Source organism: Motacilla alba, chromosome 2 (assembly GCF_015832195.1).
Source record: "Motacilla alba alba isolate MOTALB_02 chromosome 2, Motacilla_alba_V1.0_pri, whole genome shotgun sequence".
NCBI classification, from domain to species: Eukaryota; Metazoa; Chordata; class Aves; order Passeriformes; family Motacillidae; genus Motacilla; species Motacilla alba.
Genome location: NC_052017.1, coordinates 126,491,286 through 126,510,045, shown reverse-complemented (window position 1 = coordinate 126,510,045; position 18,760 = coordinate 126,491,286). Strand labels below are relative to the sequence as shown.

The window sequence follows — 18,760 nt, the reverse complement described above, 5'->3', positions numbered from 1 at the left end:
AAACATTAATTCAACCACACAGAGTCTCAAGTCATCTGTAATCACTGGACAGAAAAACAAAACAAAACTGCAACAACAAACAAAGAACCCCAAGAAATAAACCGCCAAAAAAAAAGTAGGAGAAACAGAGTGTATATAGTTCAAGGGAAGCTTTTACATTGCCAAATACTACAGAATTTAGGAAGCTTCACGGGAAAAACTCTAGCAAGAGGAAACAAACTACAAACCATGCACTGGACAATACAAACGTGCCAAACAGCTACCTGTGAAATAATCATTGCATTTCCATGCTGAAAGTGAACACGATGATATGGCTGAATGTATTAGTTTTCCACGGCCTGGGTTTTGGTGGGGGGGGAGGGGGGGGAGGAGGGCGCACTGAGGTGGCTCCGGTGAGATGCCAGCCCCGATCCACGCTTCCACGCTGACACGGGGAGAAGGGGACCGGCTGCGACACGGACACGGATAGGGATAGGGATAGAGATGATAGAGATGACAGAGATGATAGAGATGACAGAGATGAGAGAGATAGAGATAGAGATACGGACACGGACACCGGCGAGGGCCCAAATCCGGCCCGGCCCCGCCCCACCCTCGCCTCGGCCCCGCCCCGCGCACGCGCGCCGGCCCACGGCTGCAGAGGCAGCGCGAGGCCAGTGGGCGGCGCCCTCGGTCGCGTGCCTCCCCTTATCCCGGCCCGGCGCGCGGGATCGCGCGGGCAGCGGCGGATCCTGGGATTTTCTCTCCCCGGCCCGGCCCGGTCTTTTCCGGGTCGCCGCGGGCTGCCGGGCGGAGTTCCAGGATGTGGAAGCTCGTGCCCGCCTCGGGAAAAGGTGAGAACGCCAGACGCCTCCGCCGCTGCGGCGGGCGGGGCCCGGGCACCGCGGGCCCCTCGGCGCCCCTCCCGTCGGCTGCGCGGGTCCGCGGCCGTGCCGCCGTGTTGGCTGACGCAGGGCTGGCTGCAGCCGGGCGGCCGTGTCCCTGCTGCCTCGGGCCATGGTGATCCAAGTCCTGGTCGCTCGGGGCGTTCGTCCTCTGCGAAGCCTCCGTATTTTCGTGGAGCTCTGCCGACCGCAGCGCCTGTTAAACCTGGCAGGGTTCTTTTCGAACCAGTGTGGGATGTCTGAAGGTGCTGCAGGTTTCAGGGTCAGGCTTTGAAATACCTGGAGAGTTGAACTCCGAGGCAGCAACCTCAGAAACCATGTGTAACTATTGTGTTGATGTTTCAAGGACCAAGTGTTGAACTTCATGGCGTTTCTTGCATGAAGAGTTTTGAAACTAAATCTCCTCTATATTTTTCTTTGCTTTCTTGTCTATAGGAGCTTTAATAATAGGTATCATATAATACATATATTTCTTTGTAAGTGCTTGTAAGGAACAGACTTAACACAACTGCATCTGCTCTGTTTCCTGGTTCACTAGGAGGAAATTTTGGATGTTTGATTTATTTCCTGGTGGATACAGCACCTAATCATGTTGAAAGGAACTGATTTAACTCTTACTGCTTAGAGAGCTCTTGAGTGAATCAGAACACTCTTCATTCTATTCAGAATGATCATTTCTGCACAGTTCATATTTGGAATGTTATTTGCCAGGGTCGATAACTGGAATCTATCTTTATGTACTCATATTCATCAAGGAACATTTTTGTTTCTGTTGACCAGTGGTAGCACACCTTTGGGAGAGAGTCAAGCCATTCACTGGGCAGCCACCATGGGGTCCAGGTGACAGGTACAAAGCATAAGCATTGGTCAGACGCTGAACTCACTAAGTGTCAATTTGATTTACATGAAGATCTCCTTACATTTCTTAGGAAGACATTTTCCTCTGAACTCTTAATCAGTTATGTGAATAAATAATATAACCTCAAAAAATTAGGTGCCATTATAAAGGTGTTTTAGAAAACCAATCTTACATTGTGAGGTTTTTTTCCTAGATATTACACTTAATCTTCAAGAAGGTATTGGTAAAAATATATTGTCCTTGAAAAAATTTTGCTGCCGCTTTTGAAACTGAGTTGTTTATCATAAAATGTATCCTTTTATAATGGACAGAGCAAGGGAGCAAGAAAGAAAGAAAGAAGTTTTGTCTATAAGCTAAATGGATAATTCTAATCAGAATCACAGAATTCAGGGTCACAGAATATTCTAAGTTGGAAGGATCATTGAGTCCAGTTCTTAAGTGAATGGCACACATGGGGATAAAACCCACAACCATGGTGCCATTGTTGGCACCATGCTCTGACCATAAATGATGCATGGCAAAGCTGAGATTTAGATGTACTGCAAACTTCTCAGTGTCTCTCCCATGTGCTTCAGGTATTTTGGTGGGGTTTTTTTTTTTTTCTAAATTGGTATTTTTCTGTCTCTTTGTTTGTTTCCAGGAGAACCATATCGGCTTTTAAGCGGTGTAGAATATGTTGTTGGACGCAAAAACTGCACAATTTTGATTCAGGATGATCAGTCTATCAGTCGAAGTCACGCGGTTCTGACCGTAAGTCGGCCTGAAACAAGCCCTGTAAGTAGCCACCATTTTACTGCATTCTCAGAGCACTGTGGGGATAATTCAGGGTGCCATTACCTTGCAGACTCTCATTTTGCTCTCACCAGTTTTATGCTAGGAGTAGAACCATTGATGACCTGTCTTTTTTTTTTTTATCTTTAAATTTATTTTTTTTCCCCTTAGGTTTGTTTTCTTTCATTGAGGAATTTTGTGGCATAATTTTAGTAGTACAATCTTCCTTTTATCCCAGAGTGAAGATTCACTAGGAATTTGTATTAATCATAGCAGGAAAATGATGCAATTAAGTTTCATTACACAGCCAAATTTTAGGTTCTGGGAAGTGCTTCAATTGTTTTACTGCACACTTAGTTTCTGTTTCATTTCACATTATTAGTTCTGTATTTGCTTAGGACACGGAAAAGAAGAATGTACCAAGGAGAATTAATAATCAGCAATTTATTGTTGCTAAGTGTTGTGACAGTTACGGATGTTATGAAGCCAGTCAGCAGAAATTTAGTTTATGTAACCTCATGTAGTGTTTAAAATAAAACGTGTAAAATATATTTGTCCCTTTAATACTGCAAATACTGAGTGAGTTCAGTAGAGGGCTATGAAGATAATGAGGGGACAGGAGCACCTCACTTGTGAGGAAAGGCTAAGGGATCTGGGCCTGTTCAGCCTCGAGAAGAGACAACTGGGAAGGGACCTCATCAATGTCTGTCAGTAGCTGGGAGGGTGTCAAGAGGATGGAGCCAGGCTCCCCTTGGTAGTGCCAGACAGTAGGAATGACAGAAACTGTTCCACCTGAACACAAGTAAGAGCTTTACTGCAAGAGTGACTCAGCACTGGAACAGAGTGCCCAGAGAGGTTATGGAGTCTCTATGTCTGGATACTCCAAAGGAGCCTGGAGACAATCCTGAGTAGCGTTCTATAAGGAAACCTGCTTCAACAGCAGCTTGGGTTAGATCATCTCCAGTAGTCTCTTCACACCTTATCCATTCTGTGTAGTAGCATATAACTGCATGGCAGAATTTCATAAAAACAAGCTGTGAATGTTCTCATTGGCTTGTGTGCCACTTTGGAAATCTGACAGTATCTAACCTCTTCTCAAGAGATGTTGGTGTCTCCATGTCCTGCAGTTTAAGGAAGACTAGCATTCCTCATAGAAGGAAGCACAAGAAAGTGCCCTCAGGTGACCTTAGGCTTTTACTTGCTATTCAGCCCAATGCCTGAATAGAACTGCGTGGTAGGTAAAAACATAAATCTCAGAGCCTTGCTAAATTGCACTAGCTCAGGCTTTGGGCTAGTGAATGACTGCCATGCACAGTCTCCAGAAAGACAAAGTGCTATCTCCAAAAATACTAAGTGTAAGAAGCACAAAAGTTCTAAAGCTACAAACATGTATGTTTTCTCTCATTCCTCTACAAAAACCAGTAACTACTTATAGCAAGCCTCATTGTCCAAAGTCTTTATTTAAGATGATATTTTGTGGACTGCTTCTTATTTATCCATTGCTTTGATTCACAATGATAGTGACTTGTTTCTGATAAAGCTGTCTCATCCTGATAAATTATAATGGCTTATTTATGTTTATTTTCAGAGTCAGTCTCTCTCAGTACCTATATTAACAGTAAGGGATACATCCAAGTATGGTACTTTTGTTAATGGATCAAAACTCAATGGTACTTCAGTGTCTTTGCAGTCTGGTGACAGAATCAACTTTGGAGTCTTTGAGAGCAAGTTTAGGTAAGTGTTTTGATTATAAATATGAAGTAAAAATCAATTTTTTTGGAAGAATATTTTAACACATCATGCAGTTTTGCAAGTGATACAGCAGTGATTAATTTTTAGAAAGCAAAGGAGGTAAGTAGCATTTTGCCTGTGTTCCACACCTGCTTCTGAAATAGTTTTCCATTATATTTTTATATTTGTATTTATATTTTGACTCTAGGAGATTAAAATTGTAGATAAGAAAACATTGGCATTTTAGAAGATGATATGTACAGTGAGTATTTTCAGGCTTTTTTTAGGCAAAGAACAAAATCCTACACCAAATGAGGAGAGGGGAGAAAGGTTTAGAGTTTGTTGGAGCCCTTGTTGGAATGTAATGAGGAAAGCGCTGACATTGCAAGAGGATGTGAACCCAAGTTGATTTATTTTCCAAATTTAACATGGTAGCCAGTGCTATCTGTTTATTTACAGGAAGGACTTCTAAAAGTGAAGTAGCAGATAAATAGAAAAGGTCTGATGGCCATTAAAATCAATGTTAATGTAACCAGGAGGTGGCTTTGTGCCTTAAAATTTTATTCAGCTTTATCAATGCCGCTGGTATTATTTATTGTTAGAAGAAACTTGGCATTCTCCAATTAGTGCAATAAATTATTTTTTAATATTTTAGGTAAACATACCTGAAACATGATACAGGAATCATACCATGAGACTGGATACATCATGGCTGTTGTACTAGAAAGTCTACAAAGTAGAAAGAAATTTAAATAATATAAAAATGAAATAATTTTTTATATGGAAGATCTAAAATATATATAAAGGCTTATGGTCAAGGATAATGTAAATGTTAGGAAACTTACTTGAAATTGCATTTTATGACACTTGTACTTCTAAGTACTGATGTATTGGTGACCTGTCCTGTTGAGCATACTTCTGCTTTTGGAGGCACACACTCAAATTAATTTTGATATTCCCAGACCTTGCACTATTCTTGAGGCACTAATTCTATGTGATGTCTGTAAAAGGACCAGAAGTCCATAGAAATATTTCAGACATCAGGTCAAATTGTCATTAATTTTTCTGAATAGAAACTACTATTTTAATCCTTTGGGAAATTTTAAATCAGGAAGATTTTACTTTGATCTAGATTAGAGTATGGGTCTTTTATTTTTTTCCTTCAGATTTCCATGAGCTACAAATGTGATAGTTAAGTCAGCTCTGTTCATCATGATGATTGGCTGAATTAACTCACGCAATTTTCTTTTACTTGTTCTTTGCAGAGTGGAGTATGAACCTTTGGTTGTCTGCTCCTCGTGTTTAGATGTAGCTCAGAAAAATGCTTTAAATCAAGCCATCCAGCAGCTTGGAGGCCTTGTAGTGAATGAATGGACAAAAGAATGTACCCACCTTGTAATGGTATCAGTAAAAGTTACTGTTAAGGTACGTTGATCTTTTGCCTGTTGATAGCATTGCTTTGCAGTTTTCCCACGACTGCTAATTAAATTCTAGACCTGCTCAAGATTTTTCTCTACAAAATTGTAGTCAACTCTGCTTTTTCCAAGTTTAGAAGATGTGTATGTCAACATGAGGTTGAAGGGAAAGAAAACAAAAAAAAGCCGGTTTTGAAGACTTAGTGATTTTCATCAGTTGCCTTCTACATTTTCATAACTTTAATCAAGACGCCAATTAAAAGCTAGGCTGTTAGAAGCAAAACCCTGCTAGAAGCACAAATCAGTATTGTTTTATTTGTCTGATACTTTCCACATCTTAGATCTTAAAAAGCTAATGCCAGTTGAACCACATTCTATTTGAATTTTTTCTATGCAGTAAATTTGTATTTTCTGGTTTTTCAGACTATATGTGCTTTGATTTGTGCTCGACCAATTATAAAACCAGAGTTTTTTCCTGAATTAATCAGAGCTATTCAGTCTAGGCAACAGTTGCCAGATCATCAAAGGTAAGTTGCCAAATCGTCATGTTTATTGTGTTGCAGAATTAAATTTATGTGAGTTAGCTTATCAGATAACTACACATTTATCTGATGATTTTTGGCATAATACTCAATTCATAGTAATTTTATTTGTGGAGGAATGCTTAATATCATTAACATTTTAATATTCCATCAATTTTATTATTCTCATCTCTAGAGTTATAAATTGAGCTCTGGAATTCACTCTATGCTTAGAGATGTTACTGTCTCTGAAAAGGAACTTGTTTGTTGGTATTTAAATGTTGCTTCAAATACTTCTGGAGATTGATACATAAAAATAGAGAAATTACACTTCTGTAAAAGAAATTTTATCAAGTTTATTTCATTACGTGGACATATTTTTCCAGTGTGCTGTTACTGAGCTTACTGTAAACTTTGGTCAGAACAGTCAGCCTGACCATTAAATTCTCTGAAACAGAAGAGGTTTTTAATTATCCATTGAGAGATGAAGTGAGACTAATGTACATTGTCTTTCGCTAGATGAGAATAAAATATTCATTGTTTTCATGGTTAAATTAACTTCAAAAGGGAATTCTTAATTTGGATTAATAAGCAGTGCAGAATAGCTCTTCTGGTTGTTTTCTCAATGTGAGAAAATGTAAAATAGTCACAATATTGTATGTGACAATTTCATCTGAGCCTGTATTGCTACTCATTTTACCTTGAAAAGGGAGATATTTGTGTTTTGTTTGGGGGTTGTGGTTGTTGGTTTTTTATTGTATGAACACGTGGTTTATACAGGTAAGAAATTCCCACTATTTATAAACATTCATATGGGCATAAATACACATATATGTTAGGAAATGGCAATTTATTTTCTTTAGTAGGTGTGGTAGTAGCCATTGGTAGAATAGTTTGAAGACTGACGCTGGGTAGATTCTAACCCAGCTTCTGGTGCACACATGGAAATAGAAACAAAACAAGAGGATTCACAATAAGCTGTGTTTGATATGTGGTAAAATATATTTCACAGAACATGAACTACCTTGTTACAAAAATACAGATGCCAGTCTGGAGCAGTTGGTAGGAAATACTCCTTAGTTTCTAGATGCTGCTTTACATTAGCAGGGTTTATGTAATATGTCAAGTCAGTCATCTGTGAGTGGCTTAAAACTCATTTGTTCTTCAGTTTTAGAAGAAAGAATCTGAATGAATTGTAACTTTCCCTTCTGCTTAAACTTGTGCATTGTTTTCTGAGGGTGTAAGAAAACTAAACAAACTATTCAGTACTTTCTGAAATACTTTCCTGTGGGATTTGTTTTTTCTTTTGTAATAGAGTTCATATAAGCCATCAAAAGCTAGTGATTGGTTGTACAACTTGAAATTTGTTTGGTGGAATATTATCTGGTGGTAGTGCTGCTGTTCCTGTCTGTCACAGGAACAAGTAAACAGTGTCTTTGTCTTGCAACCAGGGTGTGTTTCCATTTAATATAGGAGTGACAGTATAATTAGCTTTTAAGTGCTCCCTGAAAAAGAAGCAGATGGATATATTTACCTTTCTGTAATATTTTTGCTAACTTTTAATATGCTGAGAGGACCTGAACTGGCTAAAAGGTAGTGACACTAGCAGTATACACATTATGTAGCTTTCAAAGAGAGTTCTGCATCAAGCTAAATGAAACTGCTGATTTAATACACAGATACATGTTTAAAATAATTGCTGTATTTTAAATAGTCATGTTTTTGAGATGTAGCTTGTGGGAGGATGCTGAAAATTCACTTAGCAACTATTTTCATTAAAGTTCCAAAGATACTTGTAACTTCAACTGGGAATCTCTATATTGTGCATTGTAGCTGCAGCTGACCTGAGCTCGTATAGCCGCAGGACACCAGACAGCTTGGGGCAATACTGGTTTGGGTGTGAAACAGGAAAAGTATATTGAGATGGCAATACTGGGTGACACTGCTAATTAAGTCATTACTATTATTGTAGAGCTGGTCCCTCCCAAAAAGCCTAGGGAAACATTATCTTAAAGTTAAAAAGAAAAAATAATTAAAGCATTTTTTTGTTTACAGTAAAACGTCATGTAATGGCAAACCTCCAGTTCGCATATGAGTGTGAGACTTCTTGAGTTTTTTGTGGTGTTACCCCAGTGCTCTGGTACTCTCTGACAACCTGTGCAAGGAAGAACAATAACCAAAGATTTCACAAATGGCTGCATGAGTGCAATCCTGTATGAAATAATGTGTTTTATTACTGCAGGCCAGTGTCAGTAGTGCAGGGCTTGAAAAAGAAGAAAAGTAACAGAGTTTTTAACAGAAACTCACCAAGAGTCAAAATCTCTTTATTGAGAGATTCAAGGCTGTAGATGATCTTTTCTAGATAATGGTGTTACTATTAAAAGCTTATGAGGCCAAATATGAGGAGCACTTCAGAATTCTGACTGCAAAAGACTGTTGTTTGTTGAGCTTAGATCAGCATTGGATAAGAGTTTATAAGGAAAATCAAAGGTTGTAGGTTGTTTTTTTGGTTTTTTTTGGAGACAATCATAATTTAAAGTTGTATGCTAAAGTAAAAAATGGAGATTTTTAAATATATTTATAAAGAATCTATAGTCCAGTTTCAAAGTAGTGAAAACTGTTGTTTTTTCTGTTTTTGCGTGTCCTTTTATCTTTTAAGATGACTTTGTCCTTTGTATTTTTCTTAGTTAATAACTGTCTCTATGGAATCCACTATCAGAAATCTTCTGGCATAATAACTAAAGTCTGAATTGCCCTTCTTCTACTTGAAATTAGTAGGCTTTATCATATCTATTCAATTTAAATGCAACAATATTTCTATAAACAGATTTGAACAGGCTGCTGAAATAGATCAAATACTCACCTTTCAAAATATGGTGGATTTAGGTTGCTTAATTTTCATTGTGTTCATAAAGTTTGAAGAATGGATTGTGAAGAATGCAAAAAAATTAAGATTATTTAAAAGCACCTGTAGCTATATAGCCTATTCATAACACATTTTAGCCTATCATTATTGAATTGCATATTTGTATGAAGTAGAAAATGTATGCGCTTATTTTTGTGTTCAGCTTTAAATGTGGGTTTATTTTTTGTGTTTGAGGGATGTTTTTCTGTTTACATATGGTCGATTTTTTTCTGAAACGTCAATATTTCAGCATTTCATATGTTTCTTAGAATGTGCCAATCTTTGCTGTTAAAACTGAATTTTTTCAGTGTGTTTCTTTTTGTTTTCCTGCATAGTAGTATGGAAATGATACATAATCAGCTGTCCGAATAAAGATAAGCAGTTCTATGATCAGCCAAACTATGTACATAAACAGCTATTTGGGTACAGATGTGATATAGTTTGGTTAAAATTGACCTCTAGTTTCCATTTTTTCTGACATGTGCCTTCACCTCACTCTGTCAGAATTGCTGTAGCAGTGAATATGTGGTTCAAAGATCCTGTAACTATCCTGAAATTACTGGGTAGATACATGTCCTAACTCCAGAGGCTTTTTGTGCTCTGGCCAGGCCATCATTAATTGGAGCTGAGGTCACAGTCTGTGACATAATTCAGAGCTTCAGGGTAGAGTTTTATTTTTGCCTAATATATTTCCCAGCTAAACTCCTGCTCACTTTCCCTGTATTGGATGAAGTAATATAGAATCTGCAGAGTGAATCCCTTCAGTTCTCTATCCCACCAGCAAAAAAAAAGTGTACTTGTCTGCTGTCATGTTGTAGGCTGTTCTTGACTGTGGTGGTACACAATTTGACGCAGTAGAAGAGAATGAGGGGTGACTGTCCACACATGGAGGGTAGAGGAAGCAAGATGACTAGTTTTTTGTGGAGTTTTACTGTTATTTAGAGTAAGTGGAGAATGAAGCTGCAGTCTCATTTGTCAGTATTGTTAGTAAGAATATGGATATGTGTACAGCAGTTTAGATGAAAGCATTCTTTAAAGTGTTTTCTTAGTTACTGAGGTAGAAAGTCTTGGTCTTGTCTTTGCTGTTGAAAAATTTGGGGCTCTGTTTCTTCTTAACAATCTCTTGAAAATTATTTATGTAAGTAGTTTTAGCAAAGAAATGCAGGATTTTAACTTCAGAACTTTACTCTAAAACAGAAAGGACTGTAAGTCAGTACTGGTAAGTGAATCTGAATTTTGTAACTTTCATTTTCTGTTCTTGCAGCTTTTATCCTCCAGTTGATGAGCCTTCCATTGGCAGTGATAACTTGGATTTATCTGAGCATCATGAAAGGAAAAAAATATTCAGTGGAAAAACTTTTGTATTTCTAACTGCCAAGCAGGTAATCAGGCTTAACATTGCAAAAATATTGCAGGGATAGCTAAGTATAGATTTGTTCACTCTGAAATCACACTCATTCTGGGTTCATCAGGAAAGAAGGATTTCTCTGTATTTATCCTATGGTACAGTGGCCTAAGCATGATAAAATGTAGAGGAGGAACAGAACATATTTCATCTGCAGTAGTGCATCAGTGAGAAGCACTACACTGATAGTTCTGTATTCTGATACCTCTATACTGACTGCATTCTAAGTTGTTTGGTTTTGGTTTTTTTTTTTTGCATTCTCTTTAGCACAAGAAACTGGGTCCAGCCGTTGTTCTTGGAGGAGGGGAAGTAAAGTTGATGACAGAAGGAAGAAAAGAAATGCCTTTACTACTTTCTCCTGAAGTTTGTGTAGTTGATGTGGGCTTGGCAAACTCTCAGATCTCAGGATCTGACTCTATGACAAACTGGACTGATTCCATTCTGACTGACTTGGAAAGGTGCAGCATTGTTCTCTTGTACAGCGGTAGGGTAATTTCAGAACTTCTACAGAGATTTGGTCATGGTGTTTACATACGTATTTAAGCAGGAGGCTGCTTATAAAGAGATCATTTTTACATTGTTCTAAGTATTTAGCAGAGTAACTAAAGCTTCTTGAAGCAGTGAAGAAAGAGCTCGGCAGTTCCGTGAGGATTGATGGAATTCCCGCTTTTTTTTTTTTTTAAACTCAGTTCTACAAAAATTCATTATAATGAAGCTGCTTTAAAATTACAGACATCAAATACTTCCTCTTCTACTATTTAAAATAAGTTAAAGTTAATATATTCTATGAATTCAAAATAGATACTTTTTGATATTTCATTGATTATGTGTATTTCATCAAAAGGAGATGAGATGGCACCTTGAGGTCATGTGGTTCATTGTTGTATAATTATTTGTACAGTGTTTTTGAAGAACAGCTTCTGTTTAATGAAAATTACTTTTTGGTTTGTTGGTCGGTTTTGTTTGAGAGGGCAGACTGCATATATTATAAATGTTAGGATTATCATTATGCCATTTTATTAAAACAAAGAAACAAAATCTGAATCCTAACACATAAACCTAGTTCTCCTAAATTTTCCTGCTAGGCAGAAAGACAGTACTCAATCTCTCTTCATGACTGTAGTACAGAAGTTTTGGGGGGGAAGGGTGCCTGACGTGTAAGAAGTGGTCAGATCTTTCAAGTCTCTTTTCACGCATTTTTGAATCAGAGGTAGAGCATAATATGTTATATGCCCAAAAATCAGGAAAGAGAGATGTATGAGCCAGATTACTGGAGTTAGACAGTGGCTACAGCAGCAGGAAACATGGGAGTTCATACATATAGGACATGGCTCTAATGAAGGATAATTGTGCTGACTTACTGCATTGGGAAAAACGGTAGTGTTCTTTGGAGGCTGATTTTTTTCTTTTTTTTGGAGGAGGAATGGGACACTTTGTACTTTGTCATACCTGTGGTCATTTGCCTATTCATCTTTGAATCTGTACTGAAAAGCTTTTTTTTTTTTTTTTTTTTTAATTGCATGTTAACAGCAAGAATCTTAGGGCTATTCCAGAGGCAGAAATTGGATTGGCTGTGATCTTCATGTCTACAGAAAAATACTGCAACCCTCAAAAGCCTTCTGCTTCCAGAGGTAATTGGAAGAAGGGTAGTAATAAGTTAACAGCCTGAAAGAGGCAGTATTTATTTTTGTGTAATATTTCTTTTTGTTCTTTTTCTTTATGATGTTCAAGTTGTACTGTTTTGCAAGACCACTAAAAAAAAGTGACATTCTATGAAAAATGTATTCAACTCCAAAGAGGTAACTGGTTTTTAATGGTCTTGCAGTAAATTGCAATGAAAATTACATGACTCTTAGATGTAAATAAAAAAGTAGATCTAAAACTAGCCTAAAAGGCAGACACATAGAACAGTGACCTTGAAAGGGAAGGTACTTCAAAAACATCTGAAGTTCATATTTTTAGTGACCACTGAATTCATATGTATGTGGTAGTTTGAATTCCATGCTATTCTGTCTTTTCATAAAAGACTGGGGTAATCAGGAAGTAAAAGATGAATTTCAGAAATCAAGAGAATAAGAGTGGAAACAATTTTTTGAGCCTTGCACTTTTTTCTTTATTGCCCTTTGCTCTAAACAGAATTTGCTTTAGGAAAATTCAGACACCTCCTGCACAGTTCAAAACTAAAAATAATCTTTCCATAAGTTAAGACAATGAGACATGATCACCACATTTGCTGCAGTAGTAGTTTGGGAATGGACATTCCAAGTCTTGACTTGAAGCTTGTATTTGCTAATATGATTAATAATAAAAGTCTTTCAGAGACAGAGGTATTGTTTGTCTCTTTTATGCCTTTTCATATTATTCTATATTTTGTTGATATGAAATTTTCAGAATTATGTTTTATAGATTCTGGTTTGTTCTACAAAATGTTGTATCAGGTAACTAATCCTACCATTATTTAAATAAATCAAAGAACAACCCCCCCTAGGTTTGTCTTTACATGCAGGAACATTACTTACTTGAAAATGTATTTTGAATAGAGAAAGACAATTTATGCAGTACTGACAGAGATGCTGATTCTTGTTTCCAGTCTGAATGATTCAAGTGGATAAAAGTTAAGTTGTCTGAAACAGTGTAAACAGACTGTATATCAGAGTTTAAAGGGAGCAGGGTTTAAAATTGAAAAAACCTGTGTCCCAGATACAATAATCACATTAGAGATCATCATAAAGGAGTAAATATAAGGAATTTTGTGCTCTGACAAGTTTTGTCTGATCTGTATGTTGTATGATCCATATTTTATTTTTTGTATAAAATATATACCACATGATTTTTAAGTACATTATGTACATACTGGTATATGATTTCTCATTATGCTTCATTTTTATTTGAGCAGAATTTCATAATTTAATAGAATATTTAACTCAATCTGAATTCCAGAAGATGGTCCTTTAGAACTATTTCTGTCAGGTTTTTTTTTTAATTAATAAATCTGCTTATATTTAATGAAAACTGCTTTAAGATCATTTTACAAAGATCTCACATGATTAGGTAGTAATGTGCAATAGCACATGCAAAGAAACACAGATTTGATATTAACCTTCTAATTCTTCTCTGGTGTTGGTCTTGCAGCTGTACCTGAAAGTTCTGCATCAGCTGTCGTAGGCCGAGCTGTTTCCCAGAGTCTGGCTGTGGATGAAACCATAATGCCAACTGCTGCAAATAGCAGCACCTTACACATAGCTGATACAGAAGAGCAGACATGGTAAAGTATTCATGGAAATTTCTAAGCTAATACTTGCAAATAAAGCAGTGTTATGGCAGAAGATCTTATCATTGCCATGGGGAAAGATACACAGGGTTAGAAATGCCATTCACTAAATTGCTGTCACTTGTCTGCAGTGAGATAATTTCTGCTTTTGAGTACTAGATTACAGAAAGCATCCCATAGGATTTAGATGACTTTCAAATGCACGTGTAGGTACTGCATGTCTGTCTTGACTGTCTGAACTATTAAAATTTTTTATGCCATTTCACAATTATAAAAATGTATTGATCATAGCAGATTTCACAGTTTGTTTTTAGCACATTGTTTATACAAGTTTATTCAAAGTACAGGTATAGCTTTTTTAACAAGTGTATCTCTGGTTTGATGTATCTCTGCTAACCTCCCATGTGTCATTTGGTATTTCTTTCCTCTCTAATCTAGTATGGAGATAGAGAATACTTCCCAGGTGCATAGACAAAGGAAAATGGCATTCCAGGATACAACTGGAAAGAAAAACAGTGGCACAAGTGGCAGTGTAAATGCAGGAGCATCGATACCTAGAGGGAACAGAACATCTGGGTTCAGTCAAAGAAGTCAGCCTGTCTCACCATCTAAAATTCCAGAAGCTGGCAAACCTCGTGAGAGTGCTTCACGTCACCAGTCAAACTCAATTACAAATTACTTCCCAGTTTCTAGAAAAAGGTACATTGAAGTATTCTTGCCATTATTTCCCTTATTGGTATGCTCATGATGTTTCTGGAAAATTTTAACTCAAGCAATATATTTTAAATTTGACACATACTTAAAAAAGTAAATTTCAGATCAAATTCCTGGAATGGAAAGTTTTTCCTCAAAGGTACTTTAAATTTTACAATGCAGTCCCTAAAACCCCAGAAGCTGTTATATTGTGGGTTGTGGGTACAGCTAATCATGCTCAAAAATGTTTTTGTAATTTCTTTTGTAATTTATTTCTGCCTAAGGGAAAGAGCTGAAGAAGAAGAAACATCTGTACCCAAAATAGCAAGATTGGAGGAAAGGTCATCACCTCTTCCCAAGTGCACTGAATCCACAACTTCATTGATATGCAACAGTGAAGCAAAACAGCATCAAAAGAAAAACAGCATCCTTGCCCCAAACCCAAATTTTGCAGAAGACATGGGTATGAAGCCAATGAGGGAAAGTGTTGAACTAACAAGTGATACAACAGACACTAAAACTACATCTAGTGAAAATCATGCACCAAAAAAGAGAAAGGAATTAGATGATTTATCTAAAGAGACAGAAGCACTAGAAATTGTGTTTGGAAGTGGAGACATAGACTGGGAAGATCAAATTGCAGATCATGAACAGGAAGCTCAAAGAAGTAAACGAAAAAAGCGATGTTTGGAAGCCGAAGGAAGCAGGATTCCAGAAGTAAATGTAAATCAGCAAGAGGAGAATAAAGTATTGGTAAGTTTATATTCTTCTCAGGTGCCTAATCTTGAAATTTGCAACTTTGTTAGAAGGACACAATTAACTCCTTTAAGGAGGATGTTGCCTGCGTACAGAAAGTGGCTCTGTCAAATTTGTTTGCTTAAATCTCATACATCAATTTTTAGTTCAGAATGATTTGTCTTTTACATGTGAACATTGCAGTTTTACACCTACCTATTTTTTTTTCATTCTATTGGGCATTTTTTTCTTTGTGTATTGAAAGCTGCTTGTATTCTGAACTTTTTCTCTTGTTTTTTTACTTTATATGCTCTGAGTAGAATAGGAGAATATATTCCTGGTCCAAGAAAATTTCTCATACTGCTTGTTGCTGTATTAATTACAGTATTGTTATTTATACTAATATAGCTCTCAATTCTATTTTTCGAATTAGTTTTCTAAAGAAACTTCTAGTTGATCTCTTCTGTTGAATACCACAGTAGTGTCCAACATCTTTTGAGTCTTTTGATATTGTGTGAAAGATTATATTAAAATTCCTGTATGAGAAATTTTAAACCCAAACCAACAAAACAACAGCAAAACCAAAACATGGCTTGTGTTATTTTTCTGGTTTTGTTTTTGACACTAAGGACATTTTCTAAGAGGTATGAAGAAAACAATACACCTTGAGTTAACAGTGGTCACTTTGTTGAAAAACAAAAGAAAAGCAGGTTTGTAAAGGAAAACAATGTTGAGAGGTCTAGAGTATTAACAATACAACAGCAATAAAAGAACAAATTTTTTTGTTATTTATTTAGAATATATATTTTAATGCTTACTGTCTAGTCTGTTTACAGTGTAGGCTGTGTTTAAGTGTTTAAAAGTTTGAATGCATGATTAACTGGAATTTGTAAGATTCCTTGGACCACATAAGAATTAGTAATTCTCAATGCATCCTTATGTCAGAGCAGCTTGACACTTTGTTGATGCTGTACTGGAGCTTGCTTCTGGTAAAGTGTGAACTTTAACTTCATTATAATGCTCTTTTTTGAGTATTTTACTAACAGGCAAACTTTAAAAGACAAGTCCTGTAATTTAGAGAATTTTGTTTCTTGCTTTTTATGCTATCAGACAGTGGGTACTTTTTTATTAGGTCTGAGCATACTGACATACTAAAATTGGTGCTTGCAATAATCTGTTGAATTTTGTTGCTTGGTGCTTGGAAAGTTTTTCTAGTCTAACTTCTTGTAACGATTCTGAAGGAGAAAAATAATCTTATGTGTAACTAAACTGGTACTTTAGCAGATATGCACTTAAAGATTTCTGCTGAAAAGAAGTCTTTTTATAGTTTAATAATGACCTACTTTATTAATGTAAAATACATTTCCAGTGGACTAGGAAGGAGATTTCATGATGAAGGTCCCCGGGCAGATTTGATAACTATTTTCTCTAAGTATAGATGCACCTTGTGTATCTGGCAAGACAAAGAATGTGAGTAATTGACTCAAAACTTATTAGGTGCATAAAGCTGATTTGGTATTTTATCAACCATTGGAAATAATTTATGTGATGCAAATCTAGTTTTAAACTATAGGACATAATCAACCTGCAGAACACGTTCTTGTCCTGGTAATGAAATGTCCTTTCTGCACACATGTACCCTTCAAATACCAAATTGAAAGTGCTGCTTTTTATATTCAAAAGCTTTTACAGTTTTCCAAAGCCTGCCTGAACTTTGAAGATTGCAAAGATGGACAAAACTTCCTAGTGTATAAAGAAAAAAGAAAAAAAGCAAGTGACCAAATAGTAGTGATGTTTTAATAGAGGAAAATCTCCAACGATTGTTACAGTGTGCATAAAATCATAAAAAAATAAAGTACGGGGCAGTTTATTTCCTGTCTAAAAATTTATATTGATTTGAATGTGTTTATTCTACCATAAAGAGCAGAAAACAATTTTATGTAATTAAGTTTCCATTTCATTTCAGTTTTATATTTAAAATAATTTTTAATCAAATAGAAGGAAGAGGATCTTGGATCAATTCTAACTTCAGAAATGAAAAGTAATATCAAGCAAGAGTCTCCAGTCTTGGTAACGAGCCAGCTAATTGTAAGTTTGAACAGCGAACTTAAAGTAGCATTGCAAAAACACATCAAAATTTTGCTCTTAATAACATAGTATTTTTGGATCCTGTTTCAGGGTAAAGGAGGTTTGGAGGATTGTACTCCTTAACATAATCATATCCAAATTTGAATAGTGCAGTCCAGCTTGTAGACTGTGAAAAAAAGGAGTTCATCTGTGTGCTTCTGTAATGGCATGTAGGTGGATACATAAAGGTGACTGAAACTACATGTCATTGTATTAACTCTTCACGGTGGTTAAAACTTGTTCTGATGGTTTTCTTAGATTACTACTTAAAGACCTGCCAGGGATGTAATCTTGTCTGCTGTAGGATCACAACTAAAATGGAAGAGATGGAGCATTGGGAAAATAGATGTCATATACAGTGATTAACAGTAGATAGCATGCTAATTTTTGTAGGTGACATGAAGAAAGGAAGGAGGGGAGAATTGCTTGGAGTGGCAGTGAGGCAGAGGAAAAGGAGACTAGGCTGAATGAAACTGAAATAAAAAAAATTCTGAAGACATAGAGTGTAGCCAGTCAACAAGGGACAGAATAATACCATTTCACATACATACAAAAAACAAACCTAGGAAGAGGGAATGCTGAGCAGGTACACCAAGTGCAGGGTGAGCTCAGATTAAAGGACTTGTAGTTATATTTTACTATAAAACAACTGTACTGCATCTGGGCTGAGCTGTCCTTGAACATAGTTTAATGTTACTTATGAGCTTGTCCTGCGCCCAGACTCCTTTGGAATCCACACATATGTAGCCCCAGGCAGCAAAGTGTGGATGCAAACTTGCTGATATACAAGCATTCTCTTGGACAAGAAAAATTTGATATATTAATCAAATTCAGCTTACAGCCCTAAAGTTGGGCAGATATCTGTAGGCTAGAATTGAACTGAAGATGTTCAGCTTTGTCTGCCATGGAGCATTTAAATACATATTTAAACACAAGCAAAACAAATTTACTCCATTCATGGTATATAAGGAGGCTGAGAAGTTCGTACATCATCTTAGCTTCTAGCACTGCTCCTGCTTTCCCTCACTCCTTTGTAATCCTAACTTTTGCTTAGCTCTGCTTATGATAATTTCTCTACAGTTTGTACTGTTAGATATGTGGTATGTCTGTTAACACACTTGAATGCTTCTTCCTTTTTCTTCCTGCATAAGAACCACAGCAAACTGCAAGATGACTCCAGCAATCTTCCTAGCGGGCTTCTGTTGACAGAGTTTAGATCACTGGTTGTCAGCCATCCAAGACAGAACAGTCATTTCTCTGGAAATAACAGCAATGGGGGAAAGAAAAATTTCAAAATGTTCAAAAAGGTTGGTGTGTTTTTTGAATGGTCACAAGATGGCACTGTTTAAAAATACTAAAAAGTGTTGCCTTCAGATTGTAGAAATATGGTACTAAAGACTGTTTTATAAATTGATAATAACTAAAGAAAGAAACTATTTGAAT

The 18,760-nt window shown here is 36.6% G+C and overlaps 1 protein-coding gene across 2 annotated transcripts in view; it reads left to right on the top strand.

Annotated features, from left to right (window-relative positions):
- The first annotated feature begins 650 nt into the window (after positions 1-650).
- The window catches only part of NBN (nibrin), a 25,241-nt gene continuing 7,131 nt past the window's right edge, over positions 651-18,760 (top strand). Inside the window, exons 1-13 of one of the 2 annotated variants that reach the window (XM_038127800.1) lie at positions 652-833; positions 2,384-2,517; positions 4,103-4,248; positions 5,511-5,670; positions 6,084-6,187; positions 10,351-10,468; positions 10,759-10,949; positions 12,022-12,122; positions 13,624-13,756; positions 14,201-14,461; positions 14,740-15,208; positions 17,189-17,260; positions 18,469-18,624. In XM_038127800.1, coding sequence (XP_037983728.1) covers positions 803-833; positions 2,384-2,517; positions 4,103-4,248; positions 5,511-5,670; positions 6,084-6,187; positions 10,351-10,468; positions 10,759-10,949; positions 12,022-12,122; positions 13,624-13,756; positions 14,201-14,461; positions 14,740-15,208; positions 17,189-17,260; positions 18,469-18,624 — 2,076 coding nt within the window. In that variant the 5' untranslated portion in view covers positions 652-802. Of the gene's footprint in view, positions 834-2,383; positions 2,518-4,102; positions 4,249-5,510; positions 5,671-6,083; positions 6,188-10,350; positions 10,469-10,758; positions 10,950-12,021; positions 12,123-13,623; positions 13,757-14,200; positions 14,462-14,739; positions 15,209-17,188; positions 17,261-18,468; positions 18,625-18,760 lie in introns of both variants that reach the window. The other variant, XM_038127801.1, reaches the window with a different exon arrangement.